We start from the raw sequence: 15,739 nt of genomic DNA on the forward strand, positions 1-15,739 counted from the left end.
CTATCCCAAATAAGGATCCTTCATATATCCAGGTCCAGCCTGAGCTGAAACTATCATCATCTGTATCATATCACCATTAATGAAGTGCTTTCTGTTTCTGTAATAAAAACATTATAAAGATTAGTTCTTATAACACACGCTACCCTAAAAAACAGGTATTATTATCTCCATTTTACTGATGAGAAACTGAGGTTCAGAAAAAGTTAAGTAATTGACCAAGGTCAGTGTGGTTGTATATAGGTCAATATTACTCTATAAGTTTAACACTGGGATTGGTTTTAATACTATTAAAATTTGGCTGGGTGCGGTGGCTCACGCCTGTAATCCCAGCACTTTGGGAGGCCGAGGCGGGTGAATCATGAGGTCCAGAGATCGAGACCATCCTTGCCAACAAGGTGAAACCCCATCTCTACTAAAAATACAAAAATTAGCTGGGTGTGGTAGTGCATGCCTGTAGTCCCAGCTACTCGGGAAGCTGAGGCAGGAGAATCGCTTGAACCAGGGAGGTGGAGGTTGCAGTGAGCCGAGATCGTACCACTGCACTCCAGCCTGGTGACAGAATGAGACTCTGTCTCCAAAAACAAAAACAAACAAAAAACCTATTAAAATTAAACAATATAAGTAGAAAGAGACTCGTAATTTAGTTTTGCAGATACTCTATTGTTAAGTACACTGTTAGGCTTCAATATATAGGTGAGAAATATACACATCTCTATATGTATGCGCATATATATAAAACGCTCATCACCTGCCCATATACAGGGAGGTGGGGGAGAGTCAGGGCCCTAAAGAGAACTGGTATCTATTTCTAAAAAAGCACTGAAAGGCTGGGCGCGGTGGCTCATGCCTGTAATCCCCGTACTTTGGGAGGCCGAAGTGGGCGAATCATGAGGTCAGGAGTTCAAGACCAGCCTAGCCAACATGGTGAAACCCCATCTCTACTAAAAATATAAAAAATTAGCCGGGCATGGTGGCACGTGCCTATAGTCCCAGCTACTTGGGAGGCTGAGGCAGGAGAATTGCTTGAACCCGGGAAGCAGAGGTTGCAGTGAGCCGAGATCGTGCCACCCACTCTAGCCTGGGTGACAGAGCGAGACTCTGTCTCAAAAAAAAAAAAAAAAACGCACTGAGAAAGAAAAGTTAATATTTTTTCACATATTTATGCTGGAATTAGAGACTATCTGTCATCACTTGTCACATATCTCACATTTGCTATGAGCATCCTAATAACAAAGATGGAAGAGCTTTCTTCTTACTGAATGAAAGATGAATCTATGATAGAGAACTTGTTACTTAAATCTTTCAAGAATTCTTTTTTAAAATTTGTAAGATTTTAATTTTTTTGCAAACATATTCTGCTTATGTAAAGACTTCTTTGCAAAAGGGAAAATAATTCCCTAATATGTGTGTTTGGTATAAAAAACATAAAACAAGGTCTGGGCTAGTCACACTATGAAACGCTACCTGCATGTTCTGAGGATGGTTAAGAAACCCAAAGAACAGGTGGAATGACAATGTACATGAATATTCTCTTTTACTTGATTTTGCCAACTAGATCTGTACTCAGAAAGAAAGCGATAGACTCTGCTTTTCAATTTAAAAAATATCTCAACACTCACCTTTTAAGAAATCAAATCATGTAACTTCAGAACTTAGAAGGGCTGTCAGAGATTATGGTGCCTAAGACTTCTACTTACAAGTGAGGAAACTAAGGGATAGAGGCATTACTTACGTGGTAGCAAAAATGGTTACCACATTAAATAACATTAAATAGAAAAATATTCCACAATATTACATTTTAATTATTTTTTATTTTTTGACATGGAGTTTTGCTCAGTTGCCCAGGCTGGAGTACAGTGGCATGATCTCGGCTCACTGCAAGCTCCACCTCCAGGGTTCATGCCATTCTCCTGCCTCAGCCTCCCGAGTAGCTGGGATTACAGTCGCCCACCACTACGCCCAGCTAATTTTTTTTGTATTTTTAGTAGAGACGGGGTTTCACCGTGTTACCCAGGATGGTCTCAATCTCCTGACCTTGTGATCCGCCCGCCTCGGCCTCCCAAAGTGCTGGGATTACAGGCGTGAGCCACCGCGCCCGGCCACATTTTAATTATTTTAATTATTCTGACTAGTCAAGAAAAAAGTCTCAGTCCAATTCTAGTATGCTTTTAAAAGCTCTTTAAAGCCAGGCATGGTGGCTCATGCCTGTAATCCCAGCACTTTGGGAGGCCAAGGCAAGTGGATCACTTGATCTTAGACCAGCCTAGAAAACATAGTGAGATCCCACCTCTACAGAAAAGTTAAAAATTAGCTAGGTGTGGTGGCATGTGCCTGTAGTCCCAGCTACTGGGGGAGGGGGCACTGAGGCAGCAGGATCACTTGAGCCAAGGAGGTTGAGGCTGCAGGGAGCCCTGCACTCTAGCCTGGGTGACAGAGTGAGATCCTGTCTCAAAAACAAAACAAAATAAAAAAAAACAAAAAACAACCCCCCACAAAGCAGACTTTTAGAGAAAAACACTAAATGATAGAACAGGTGGCATAAAGATAGGATGAAAATCCTTACATTGGTACCCAAATGCCTGAAAGTTGGGAAACAGTGCATTGGTTTACATAAAAACTTGAATTGGCCAAACTATCTAATATCCCATTAAATCTTTTAAAAGACTTGCCCTCTAACTTAGCAATTTTAAGAAAGGACACTACACACTATAATGCATTGACCTGTCTTAATTGTACTATTTTGGTATCTTATAAAATTATTTTAAATATTATCACTTATATTAGCAACAACAGCATTTTAAAATCCTGCCAATAAGTAATATGCTGAAATTATTCCTCTTACTACATAGATAATATTCATCAAACCACAAAATGCTGTATATTAATACAAATAAGCTAAAGAAAAATCATACCATCTGTCTTTGAATGACTTGAAATATTGAAATCACATCCTTTTCCAACTTCTACTGCAGTTTCTCTTACTTCAGAGTTATTTCCTGCCAAAAACAAAGCTTTTTAAAATTAAACTGAACCACTCTTAAATAAAATGTCTAATCACACATAATTTAAGAAGGTAGCAGTACATAAGATTTTAGAACAAACAAAATACAACATGCTGGGGATATAGGAACACTAAAACAAAGAACAAGAAGAGATAAAAATCTGAGACTAGAGAAAGACTTACTATATAATTGATAAGCTCCAACTTATGCACCAAATATAGATGAGAGATAATGCAGTCTACTATAGCATTCAATTCACACTAAGAGAATAAGTGGGTGAATGACATTAGAACTTAGAAAAGAATCTGCTCTCTTATGACAGTGGGTATTTCCAGAGGCCCGCTGCTTTTCACTAGCTGCAATCAAACTCAAGTGGCACTGGCTCCCCAAAACACTTGCTTCCACTTCAGGAACCTGTAGTCAACAGATGGCAAAAAGGAAACTGGGAAAAACCTCTCAAGAATGACTGTTAGAGGCTTATACATACTTTGCCAATTTCCACATACCATGGCTTATATCAAGCAACTGAGATACCAAGAATAAAGAGAATGTGGGATGATGAATTTACATAGAAGACTTTAACAAAGTCTACTTGTGAATCAAGATGACTAAAGGATATCTAAACTTACTATATAATGTATGTTTTAATCTCAAATCCTTTTTGGAAATGGCAGAGAATAAATAAATGCTATCTTACATAAGAGAAAAGAACAATGGTCTTAAATCCCAGGCGATTACCTTGAACTGTTGACTACAGCATCTCGAAAGTTTTTTTTCTTTTTTTTTTTAAACAGAGTCTTGCTCTGTTGCCTAGGCTGAAGTGCAGTGGCATAATCATGGCACGCTGCAGCCTTGAACTCCTGAGCTCAGGCAATCCTCCCACCCCAGCCTCCCAAGGTGCTGGGACTATAGGCTGCTCTGCGTGGCTAATTTTTTTGTAGAGCTAGGGTCTTGCTATGTTGCCTAGGCTTGTCTCAAACTCCTGGGCTCAAGCGATCCTCCTGCCTCAGCCTCTCAAAGTACTGGCATTACAAGCATGAGCCACTGCCTGGCCTGTATTTTAAGGCTCTCATCCTGTGGTCCTGTTTGTTGTTCCACTGCAACAGGCCAAAGACCGAGAAGCAGTGAAAAATCCATGTCTACAGAGAATGAGAGACAGCAGACACCGGAGCTATGACTTAGCAGAAGCCCAGGAGCCTTTGGCCTCTGAGTAGGCTATGTCATGTGCCTTCAAGGACAGGGATCCTTGGAGTTACGCCTATAGTGTGATAACTGTTCCTTATCAGGACTGTTTTAGGAAGGCTTTCTGTGCCCTTTGAAAGAACATTTATTTAGAGTTTAGGATGTTGTCTTCACCTGAATAAGGAATGGAGGTAAAAGGAGCTTTATCCTCCTTTCTCCACCTTTCACTCATCTATCAACACACATCCCGGTTTGTAGTAGCTTTCAGTTCTGTTGCTGACATGGTCCACAGATGGGTTCACCTTTGTGATTAATTATTCAAACAGTCCTCCATGCCCATATAAATACTGCTGATAAAGCACTAGCATGAGGTTCGTAAAGTAATTTAAGAGACTCTCAGGGATACCATCTTTAATTTTAGGCTTGGGCATTTAGTTTTCAGGTTAATCCTGGCATAAAACTGCTGGAACAAGTACTGAGATACAACATACCCAAAAGCCATGCAGTTGCCATAGCGTTGCTTCAACTTTATTATTCTTCATAGAAGTAAGAGTCAAATGAAGTTCAAAGAAAAATCAAGCTGTCATACGAGAGTCAGGAATAATATATTGAACTGTAAAAAGCTCCCCTAGATGATACTAATACACATAAATGGTTGAGAAGAATCACTGATCTGGACAGGCATTTTCACAATCCTGTCAGTATCATTAAAAAACTCAGTAATATCTTAAATTAAGAGATATCTTGAAAAATATATATAACCTTGACTATGAAGAATATCATGAATTGCAGAAATTCTGACATCTGGCACCAATTCTCCCTTAGGATGAGATGACTGTGAAGCACCGGGTTCAATATTTGGAGTCACTATAGCATAACGAAGCAGTTCTTCATATTCTTCCTAAGAGAGGCCAATAATCAATAATGTAGTGTAACAATGTTATAATATATTCAACTGAATTTGTTTTAAAGAAATTTAACTACCATAATAGAGTCCCAAGCTTATTATATTACAAAGTTTTACCACTTATTCCAAGCTTGAGTTCTTTGAGTGCATCTTGTGTGATTTTTACATTTATGATTAACAGTTTGAAGAGGGCTGGGTGCAGTGACTCATGCCTGTAAACTCAGCACTTTGAGAGGCTGAGGCAGGAGGATGGCTTGAAGCCTGAGCAACAAAGCGAGACCTCATCTCTACAATAAATTTTTTACAAAAATTTGCTAGGTGTGGTGGTGTGTGCCTGTAGTTCTAGCTACTCAGGAGGCTGAGGCAGGAGGACCACTTAAGCCTAGGAACTGGAGGCTGCAGTGAGACAAGATGGCGCCACTGCACCCCAGCCTGGGTGACAGAGCAAGATCCTGTCTCTGGGGAAACAACAACAAAGTATGAAGAGGTGATAAGGTTCTGTGAGTGACTCAACACTGAATCAAAAATTTTCTATCACTTAATTTTATATGTCAGATCAGTTTAACTGAAGATGAGACACGCTATTAAAAAGATACCATTTTTGGAATTGAAAAAAAATTATGTAACCCAAACAAAATATAGAAGCAAACTGGATACTTAAGCTTATAAAACTGCAATGGCCTTCTATTACCCCCCAATTTCAAATGTACATTTATCAAGGCAGCTTAACTGTTTTTATTAACTGATTGAATTTACAAAATAAATCTATACTACTGTAGTTTTGTTTTCATCTTTTTTTATATCAGAATTTTAAGTAAAATTGTTTTAAAAAAAGCTTATGCTTTTATATATTTGAAAACTGCTAGTTTTTATGGCAATTACATATACAAGAGTGACCTGGTTTGTGCTTCAACCTTGATTTCTTGATTTACAATTTTTTTCTTTTTTTTTTTTTTGAGATGGAGTCTTGCTCTGTCGCCCAGGCTGGAGTGCAGTGGCATGGTCTTGGCTCACCGCAACCTCCGCCTCCCAGGTTCAACCGATTCTCCTGCCTCAGCCTCCTGAGTAGCTGGAATTACAGGTTTGTACCACCACGCCCACCTAATTTTTGTACTTTTAGTAGCGATGGGGTTTCACCATGTTGGTCAGGCTGGTCTTGAACTCCTGACCTCTTGATCCACAGCCTTGGACCCCCAAAGTGCTAGGATTACAGGCGTGAGCCCCGCACCCGGCCTGATTCACCTATTTAACATAGATACTTACATGCAGTAAACATTAGGGATAGCAAATACTGACTTTTATATATTTTAAGGCTAACGACAGAAGAGGAAGAGACAGATATTTCAAAGAGAAAATCTTTAGAAAATTCAACCAAAATCTCCTTCATATTGCTATAATCAACCATTTTTGTTAGTGATGTCACCTTCATGAGAATAAACATTTGTCTGAGTTTTAAACTTACATTTCCTAGTAGCAAATAAAAATCAGTATTTTACATAATGGTTATCACTGAGACAGAAGGCTCTTATTAGGAAACAAATCATTTAGGATATCACAATACAACTTTTTTTATATTATAAAACTTAAAAAAATTATTAAAAAATTATAGAACATTTCATGAGTTTGCGTGTCCTCCTTGCACAGGGCCCATGCTAATTTTCTCTGTGGCTCCAATTTTAGTATATGTGCTGCTGAAGCGAGCACCAACATTTAATTTTTACATTGACAAAAGTAACTATGATTATTTAAATAGATTTAAATATCCTTAGGTTAAAAAAAATACACTTCCCAAAGCATACTGGTTTTCCAATTATCAAAAGGAAATTCCCAAAGAGTTTGATAAATTGGGGCCATGCACAAGATATTTACTAGTTCCTATAAACCTGAATGTGTGCGTTGGTCCTAATAAACTAATACATAAAATTTCAAGTGCTTAGAGACTGTAACTAATCCAGCAGCATCCATTTCTTTTTAATTTCTTTAACTTAATAAAGCCCCAGGGTTTGATTTGGGCAAATGGCCACTCAGCTACATTTCCCAGCCTCCTCTGCAGCTAGGTGTGGCCAAGAGACCTGGTCTATGGGATTCAAATGGAAATGATGTGTACAACTTTAGGTGAAGTCCTTAAAAACAAAGCTGCTTCCTGCTGGTCCCCTCTTCCCATGGGCTAGTGGTGGTGCACTGTCAGTGCACCAGTACCTGACAATGCAAACACGGCATGGTCAACAGCTCAGGCACAGCAACAAGAGAGAAGGGATTGGGTCCTCAGATGATCTCAGGACTATGTATCAGCTCAGAACTTATGAGAGACAGAACCAAACTGTAAGGAACCCACTTAAGCCACCCTTACTTGGTTTCTTTTAAAGCACTATTATACTTCCCAAACACCCAAAATAAACTTTTGATTTTGGCTAAGATTATATAAAAGTGTGGCTGTTATGGAGTTATGGAGTCTGAATGTTTGTGTCCCCTCAAAATTCATATGCTGAAGCCCTAACACCCAGTGTGGCTGTATTTGGAGATGAGGCCTTCAAGAAAGTAATTAAGGTTAAATAAGGTCATTGGCCGGGGCCCTGATAGCATTAATGTACTCATCAGAAGAGACACCAGGAACCTTCTGTGCTCTCTCCTCCCACCTGCACATACTGTACTGAGGAAAGGCCATGTGAAGATACAGCAAGAAGGCACCTGTCTGCAATCCACAAAGAGAGCCCTCACCAGAAACTGACCCTATTGGGCTGTGATCTGGGACTTCTAGCCTCCAGAACTGTGAGAAGATAAATGTCTGTTGTTTAAGCCTATGAATTTATGGTACTTTGTTATGGTAGCCTGAGCAGATTAATATGATGGTGATCTTATATTGTGAGGTTCATAAACTTTTTATAGTGTTCCTCCTGTGGTGTCAGTTGCAACTAGATTTAGCCAAGTCAGCTCTGCTCAGAGTTAGCCTATCACCATCTCTAGCATGTAGGAACGGAGGGAGAAGTGGAATTCAGTGGCTTTCACTTGTGGCTTCCCTAGTCTGACTTCTGCTCTGGATAAGAGAAGGGAAAAAAAAGATCCAAACATATATTTCAAATAATATATTTCATACATATTCATATATTTCATATATTTTACCACAATTGCTATGGCTTAAAGGGGAAATAAACAAGTATATGTCAATAGTATTCCATGACCATATATTCCAACTTATTTCAAGAAAAACATTTAGAAAAAATCAGTTATTTAAATGACTATTTTAGAGTTTCATATATGTAGATACAGGCCAAATGAGTTATTTAAAAATAAAATTTAAAATTAAGAATCAAAATAAATAATATTGCCTTTCTTAATTGCCAAACATAACCTGTGTTAACATTCAAAACTTGTAATTTTGCCCCCCTCCCCAACCCCCAAGAGCTGAATTGATATGACCCTGAAATATAGCTCCACCCATGCCTCAACCATTAGAGTCAGAGCAACTTGGCTGATAGGAGCTGTGGTTAGAGGAAATTTTCAGTGTATAAGCACTAGGGATGCTGCCCATCCCTCAGCATTTACAGCCTTCTGGCTTACGAAACATTCGCATAACAAAGAGAGTAACAAAAAAGTTCCTTAAGAGGAATATTGATTTATGACGGGCTTTTGTATTAAATGTTTGGATTTACATATTTACTACATATGTAAAAATGTGTATTTTATGTTATTTTTAAGATTATTTTTTGTATTTATATTTTGAAGTGTTTCCAGTGGTGAAACCCAAAGTAATAACACTGTATGTACAGGGAATATGGAGAGGCTTTCAACTTCAGTCCAAGAACCAGTAGGAACATTAGTTGACAGTAATAGACTCTCAGTTGGGCTTACATTATAGGTGGGTAACCAATAACACAAAATAATTTCTGGCAGGTTCTTCTTCCATCTCTCTAAAATTGCACTCTAGAGATTTATTATTTTGATTTAAAGCTTTATCTCTTCACAAAATGACAATTTGAGAGCTCACAAGGTGTTTACATTTTAGTATAAATGAGTTAATCAGTTTTATCTTCAAGTTTCAATCAGACAGCGATGAAGGGTGGAAGAAGTACTGTCACCTAAAGAGAGGACTACATGGGAGAGGTACCATCAAAAGGGAAGGCTAGGGTGCAAAAGCTCTGCCACAACTCCAGACTAGTTTTATCCTGTAAATATTCAGATATTTTCCCAATACCTTCCCCATTTTGAAATCCATAATTTCAATTAAAGGAACAAATTTGTTTCATAAAATATTTTCCTAAAGCTTTTCTCATATCGTACAGAATCAATAACAATTTCATATGCTTAGGCATAAACAGCCTTTCCCCTTGAGTAATATAACTGTAAAATTTAAGATATACCATGTCATTATTCTCTCATTTAAAATCTACTCCAGAAATCTAAATCCATATTTTTGATGATGAAATATTTAGAAATAAGAGAAATTTAAAACATTTCATGTAAATACCACACCCTCTGTAGTCAACTGACCCACTTCATTTTATCTGTCAATGTCCAGGTCCTGGGCAGCAGATTGTACTGAATGTTGTGACAACAGAGACCAAACCTCAGCAAGTAGAACACAAGGGAATCTTGAGCTCTGGAACTTTGGATGGTTTGATATTGTATTAATTTGCATTAAAAGTGAAAGTAGCATTCATGAGAGGTAGCTAAAATGAAAAAAATTTAAAGAAAAAAATGTTTCCTGAACATTTCAGTTTCGCCTCTTACTGTGTTGGTTGAAGCCTTTGTACAGAGTGTATGAAGAGTTCATCAATATTTTCTGAAAAGCTAAAACAATGTAAAGTAACTCCTAAAATGTGTACAGTAATTCCTAAAGTTTGATATTATTATAAATTGAAAAACTCCCTTGTAAATGGAATGAAAAAAATTTAAAAAAAATCCTAGTTTTCCCTTACATTCATTTGTTTAAAATAAAAAAAGTCATGATAAATTTAGAAATTTTTTCCTACCTGAAGATTCGAAGAGACAGAACTGCCTCGACTGGAGTCATTTTGCACAACTGGAAGTGAGTATTTCTCCTCATCTGATGACATTCTGCACAAATGCTCTAAAACAGTAGAAGCTAACTTTAGCTTTTTTCCTTGATATTTAAGATAAAATCCTTTCCAGATATATATAAGTGCAACAGTATCCAAATCTGCAATCTTCCTGTGATATGCTAAAATCATTCACATTCAACATATTGAGTACCTACAGGCAAAAATCACTGGGCAAAAAACAGTTGAAGACCTAGTCCCAATATTAGTGAGTTTATAATGTAGTCAGGGAGATGAGAATACATGAAAGGTTAAAGAAAAATAGAGGGTCTTCAGAAAAATCCCCAGCGGGGCCTGTTGAGCATAATAGATTGTGATCACTGTTCTTGAGCAATGTGTGACAACCTGGGTGCTGTGTACTTTCCTCTAAGATACAGAACCAAGAGAGAACAAACAATTTGTGCAAATTCCCTTCTTGGGAAACTTACCTTTGGAAATGTTATTTTAAGAAAAGTGAGCTTATACAGAACAACAGAATCAAATACATGCATAGAGAATTTGTTGAAAGTCCTAATCAAAAAATTATTAAAAGTACTTTTAGTAACAAGTAACCAAATTATTCAAAGAACAAATAGTGACTATTCGAACTATCTGAATACCAGTAATATGTAAGATATTGGTGAGGAATGTAAAATGAAGTCCTCATTCTTAAGGAGTTTACAATCTGTAGAGAGGGCCAGGCATGTATATTATATAAGTGACTGACTGACGGATAAACTGCTGATAGGCCCTAAAATAACAGATACAAAGTAGAGAGGTAGGAGTAGCTATTTTTCATGGGGTAAGATTGCATGACTGTAAATAAGCAGGAAAGGAGGCAGAGAAAGTTTTTAGAGAAGATGACCCAGCTGTTGAGATCTGAAAGATGAGTAGGTCTCACCCTGAAAGATGGATAAAAGGTATAAACACAGGTGTAGATATTCTAGGCGGTAGAGCAATGTAAGCAAAGACACAGAATCATGGACATGTATGCCAGGAACAGCAAGCAGTTTGGTAAGGCCAAAGCAATGGGTGCAAAGCAAGGATTGGCTAAGGATGAAACAAAAAGTAAGGAGCAGCCAGATCATGGAAGGTCAAAACTTGTCACATTAAAAATCTGGGTGTTTATTCTAGACAAGTTATTGAAATATTTTTTAAAAGTTATATGATCAGAAAGATCATTCCAGCAGTGTTGAGGATGAATTTGGATATTAAGAAAGAGAGATCAGGCTGGGTGCAGTGGCTCATGCCTGTAATCCTAGCACTTTGGGAGGCTGAGGTAGGTGGATCACCTGAGGTCAGGAGTTCGAGACCAGCCTGGCCAACATGGCGAAACCCTGTCTCTACTAAAAATACAAAACAATTAGCCAAGCGTGGTGGCAGGTGCCTGTAATCCCAGCTACTTGGGAGGCTGAGGCAGGAGAATAGCTAGAACCCTGGGGATGGAGGTTGCAGTGAGCCGAGATTGCACCACTGCACTCCAGCCTGGGTAACAGACACTCTGTCTCAAAAAAAAAGAGAGAGATCGATCAATTGAGAGCTGACTGCAGTAGTCTAAGAGATAAATGTTCTCTTTGATAGTAATTAAGGAGATAAATAATGACCTAAGTCTAGGAAGTAGCAATGGGAAGGGGATGGAGGGTATGACTACAAGACAGTTGTGTTATGGTGATGGAAAGAGAAAATGATCAATAATAGATCAAGGGGTTAAAAAGAACTGTTGGTGGCTTCCAGATCTCTGGTTTGGGTAACTAGATGGATAGTGCCACTCACCAAGGCAAGGAAGGTAGGAAGATGAGCAGATTGGGAGGAAGGACAATGAATGCCATATCAGATGAGCTGGGTGTGAGGTTGCCTCTGAGGCACCAGGGTAAAGCTGCAAGTATGCAGTCTGTGGTCACACTGGCTACGTAGTGCACCACTCCAAGGACTGCCATTCACAATGGCTACACTGTGAATGGTGTTTCCTGGAGTTAAGCATTGTGGGAGCCCCACACTGGAGGTATAAGTTGGAGGTCCAGTTTGAGGAATCATTGGCATAATGGGAACTGCTGAAAAAAGGGAATGGATGAGATCACCTACAAAAAAGGAATGTGAGAAAAATTCTTATCCTGAGGTCCTGTATTAGTACGTTTTTCAAACTGCTATAAAGAACTGCCCAGGCCGGGCACGGTGGCTCATGCCCGCAATCCCAGCACTTTGGGAGGCTGAGGTGGGCGGATTACGAAGTCAGGAGATCAAGACCATACTAGCTAACACGGTGAAACCCCGTCTCCACTAAATACAAAAAATTAGCCTGGCATGGTGGCGGGCGCCTGTAGTCCCAGCTACTTGGGAGGCTGAGGCAGGAGAATGGCGTGAACCCGGGAGGCGGAGCTCGTAGTGAGCCAAGATCGCGCCGCTGCACTCCCCATCTCAAAAAAAAAAAAAAAAAAAAAACTGCCCAAAACTAGGTAATTTATAAATAAAAGAATTTTTATTGACTCACAGTTCCGCATGTCTGGGGAGGCCTCAGGAAACTTAAAATCATGGTAGAACGGGAAGCAGGCATATCTTAGATGGCGGCAGGCGAGAGAGTACGTGAGAGAGTGCAGGAAAAACTACCATTTATAAAACCATCAGATCTCGTGAGAATTCACTATCATGAGAACAGCATGGCGGAAATCGCCCTTATAATCCAATCACTTCCCTTCCCCTACATGTGGAGATTACGATTGAAGATGGGATTTGAGTGGGGACACAAAACCTAACCATATCAGGTCCCTACACCCGACTTGTATGCAATATTTTTATCATAAATGTGAATGTGTATTTTTCTAGAAAGAAGATCTTTAGCTTTAAATATGTGATCAGAGGGGACCATGGCCCTAATAGAGTTAAGGACTACGACTGTGAATGAGAAGAGGGTTAAAGCCAGAACCACTAACATCTAAAGGGCAAGAGAAGAACAGTCAGCAAAGAAGAGGAGTCAGCAAAGGAAGTCAGAACATTAGAACTATGGGAGCAATATCACAACTTTGAGAAGAAAATAGAGTTAGATGCCAAAGAACAATGAGGATTGGATAGAATTTGGCGATTAGGAGGTTGCTGTGACGTTTGCTTGAACAGTTTCAGTGGAAAGTAAAACAATTACAGGTCTTAGTCACAGTGGGCTGAAAAATAAATGAGAGATGAGGAAATTGAAATAGAAAACGAAGATACAGGGAAAAGTACAAAAATAGAATGCAAACACAGGCTGGAACTAGATTGTGGAAAGGAAAGTTCAACTTTTTCCAGTGAGTATCACTGTGCATACACATGCTAAGTAAACTAAATCTCAGCATGACTGTCTTTAGTTAAGCCAATTAGGGAGGATAAAATAAGTGCATGTATCTGCAGCAAGGAATGGCTGCTTCACTGACTTCAAATCTACCACTGTGATAACTTGGTCCATTTATTTTTTATTCACTTCTTCCTTCAGGATTTGAGACCAGGCAGGTAACAGGGGTGGGGAGTTGGGGGGGGGGGACGGTGCTGATTATTTAAAAATGAGCTAGTAAGTATGGTCAGATCTCAAAAATTGTTTCTTAATATGGACACACTGCAGACACAAACCCACTGCACTTTTGGAAAATATGCTATCTTCCATCTGCCCTGCTTTATGTCAGCAAGGTATGAGTTATTTTAAACTCTAGTACAGAAGCATTTTCCTTACTGCTTCTAGGTTCAGAAACAAAGGAGAAAAATGAAAACTGCTTTAATGGGTGGCGGATGCACATTAGTTCACTACATTTTCAGTAGTCTCTAATCCAAGGTATCAGAAAACAAGATCAAAACTTTTGTGTGTTTCTCTGTTGCCAGAAACATAAAATAACATCTTGGTAATTACCTGGCTGACAGGAAAACAGGGGTCTGGGAATTCAAATGGGACCCCCAAGAGGCAAAGGAAGAGCGAATTAACATGCAAACTAGCAGCAGGGTGATGTCCCCTGTGCCCTTCACCAGGCCTAGCTGCACTCAAGGAGAGGGGGCGCGCCAGCCCCTCCCCAAGGCAGGGACTAGAAGCAGAGAAGAAAAGCCATTGCAGTAAGCAAAAGGCCATAAGTTTTCTTCCATCACCTTCCGACCCAGCCTGTTTTAAGAAAAATCTTAAGCACAACAGAGCTTTATACATGGTTATTTTTTCTCAACGTTTTAAGTGACCGGAACCTCTGATGACAGTAACCGCTCAGCATCCCTCACTCCTGCTCTCTTCCTCTTCCTGCACGCGTCGGAGGGGAAACTTCGGGACCTTCCGGCACAACAGCTGAATCACCCGCGTCTGCGGAAGAGCCCAGGAGGAGGAAGCCCGCGCCAAAGAACTTTAAATCTCCCTCCACTACTTTCGCCAGGGATGCAGGGACGCAGGGTCTGCCCGGAGCGCTGCTACCCACCGTCGCCGCTCGCGACCAAATCCCGACTCCTCGCTCTGCGCCTTCTATCCACGTCGCAGCTGCAGTGTCAGCAAACGCAGCCTCAGCAAGCACAGCCCCTACCTAGGTAGCAACCTGACAGTTTCAAACTGCAGGAAGGAATTAAGGACAGCCCTGTGCATTGGTCCTTTGTTTCAGCAATCTGCCGTTTGATTGGTCCGAGGCTGGGGGCGGGGCTTTGGGCCGCTGCCGGGAGAAGCCGGAATTACTTTGGAGAGCCCCGCCCCCTGCTCCGCAGGTTGGTAGGGGGCGGGGTCCTAGGGAGCCCCACCCAGCGCCCGTGGGGACTAAATACTGCGCGTGTTCAGTTCTGTTCAGCGGCTGCAGGCTGCTAAGCGGCTGCGGGAGCTGATTTGGATAGAGGTGTTGAGCAGGGCTGAAGTTGGCTAATGCCGTGTGCTGTGGGCTTTCAACAATTCCGGTAGCCTATATATGAGTCCTAATGCTTTCGTCTGCATAAGAACAATCCGAAACTCTGGGCCAGGTGTGGTGGTTCATGCCTGTAATCCCAGCACTTTGGGAGGCTGAAGTGGGAGGATTGCTTGAGCCTGGGAGTTCGAGACTAGTCTGGAGAATATAGGGAGAGCCTTTCTCTATAAAAAATTAAAAACAAAAAAAAAACTGCATCATCCACAGATCCCCTGCAACAGAATCACTTGGAGGTGCTTTTTTTTTTTTTGAGATGGAGTCTTACTCTGTTGTCCAGGCTGGTGTGCAGTGGCACTATCTCGGCTCACTGCAACCTCCGCCTCCCAGGTTCAAGCGATTCTCCTGCCTCAGCCTCCCGAGTAGCTGGGATTACAGGCTCCTGCCACCACGCCTGGCTAATTTTTGTATTTTTAGTAGAGATGGAGTTTCACCATGTTGGCCAGGCTGGTCTCGAACTCCTGACCTCAGGTGATCTGCCCACCTCGGCCTCCCAAAGTGCTGGGATTACAGGCGTGAGCCACCACGCCCGGCCGAAGGTGTTGATTCCTTCGGTCATGGACACCGTCAGGAGATCTGAATTTTTAATACACACTGCCAGTGATTCTGATGCAGGAGTCTGCAGACCACGCTTTGAGAAATTGCTAGTCTAGGATGGGCGCATTGGCTCACGCCTGTAATCCCAACACTTTGGGAGGACGAGGCGGGCGGATCACCTGCGGTCAGGAGTTCGAG

The 15,739-nt window shown here is 40.6% G+C and overlaps 1 protein-coding gene and 1 non-coding gene across 6 annotated transcripts in view; both read right to left on the reverse strand.

The window, feature by feature from the left end:
- POC5 (POC5 centriolar protein) overlaps window positions 1–14,814 on the reverse strand; it is a 37,198-nt gene extending 22,384 nt beyond the window's left edge. Inside the window, exons 1-4 of one of the 5 annotated variants that reach the window (XM_002815656.5) lie at window positions 14,540–14,814; window positions 10,062–10,159; window positions 4,947–5,085; window positions 2,913–2,996 (exon numbers count right to left, since the gene is read on the reverse strand). In XM_002815656.5, the coding sequence (XP_002815702.1) occupies window positions 2,913–2,996; window positions 4,947–5,085; window positions 10,062–10,145 (307 nt within the window). In that variant the 5' untranslated portion in view covers window positions 10,146–10,159; window positions 14,540–14,814. Of the gene's footprint in view, window positions 1–2,912; window positions 2,997–4,946; window positions 5,086–9,579; window positions 9,925–10,061; window positions 10,160–14,539 lie in introns of those variants that run through there. The other 4 variants (XM_054555641.2, XM_063724144.1, XM_063724145.1 and 1 more) reach the window with 4 other exon arrangements.
- On the reverse strand, window positions 6,691–6,795 carry LOC112133556 (U6 spliceosomal RNA). Its single transcript, XR_002915199.2, has one exon. It is a non-coding gene; the product is annotated as a U6 spliceosomal RNA (small nuclear RNA).
- Window positions 14,815–15,739: the final 925 nt, after the last annotated feature.

This window comes from Pongo abelii, chromosome 4 (assembly GCF_028885655.2).
Source record: "Pongo abelii isolate AG06213 chromosome 4, NHGRI_mPonAbe1-v2.0_pri, whole genome shotgun sequence".
Classification (NCBI taxonomy): domain Eukaryota; kingdom Metazoa; phylum Chordata; class Mammalia; order Primates; family Hominidae; genus Pongo; species Pongo abelii.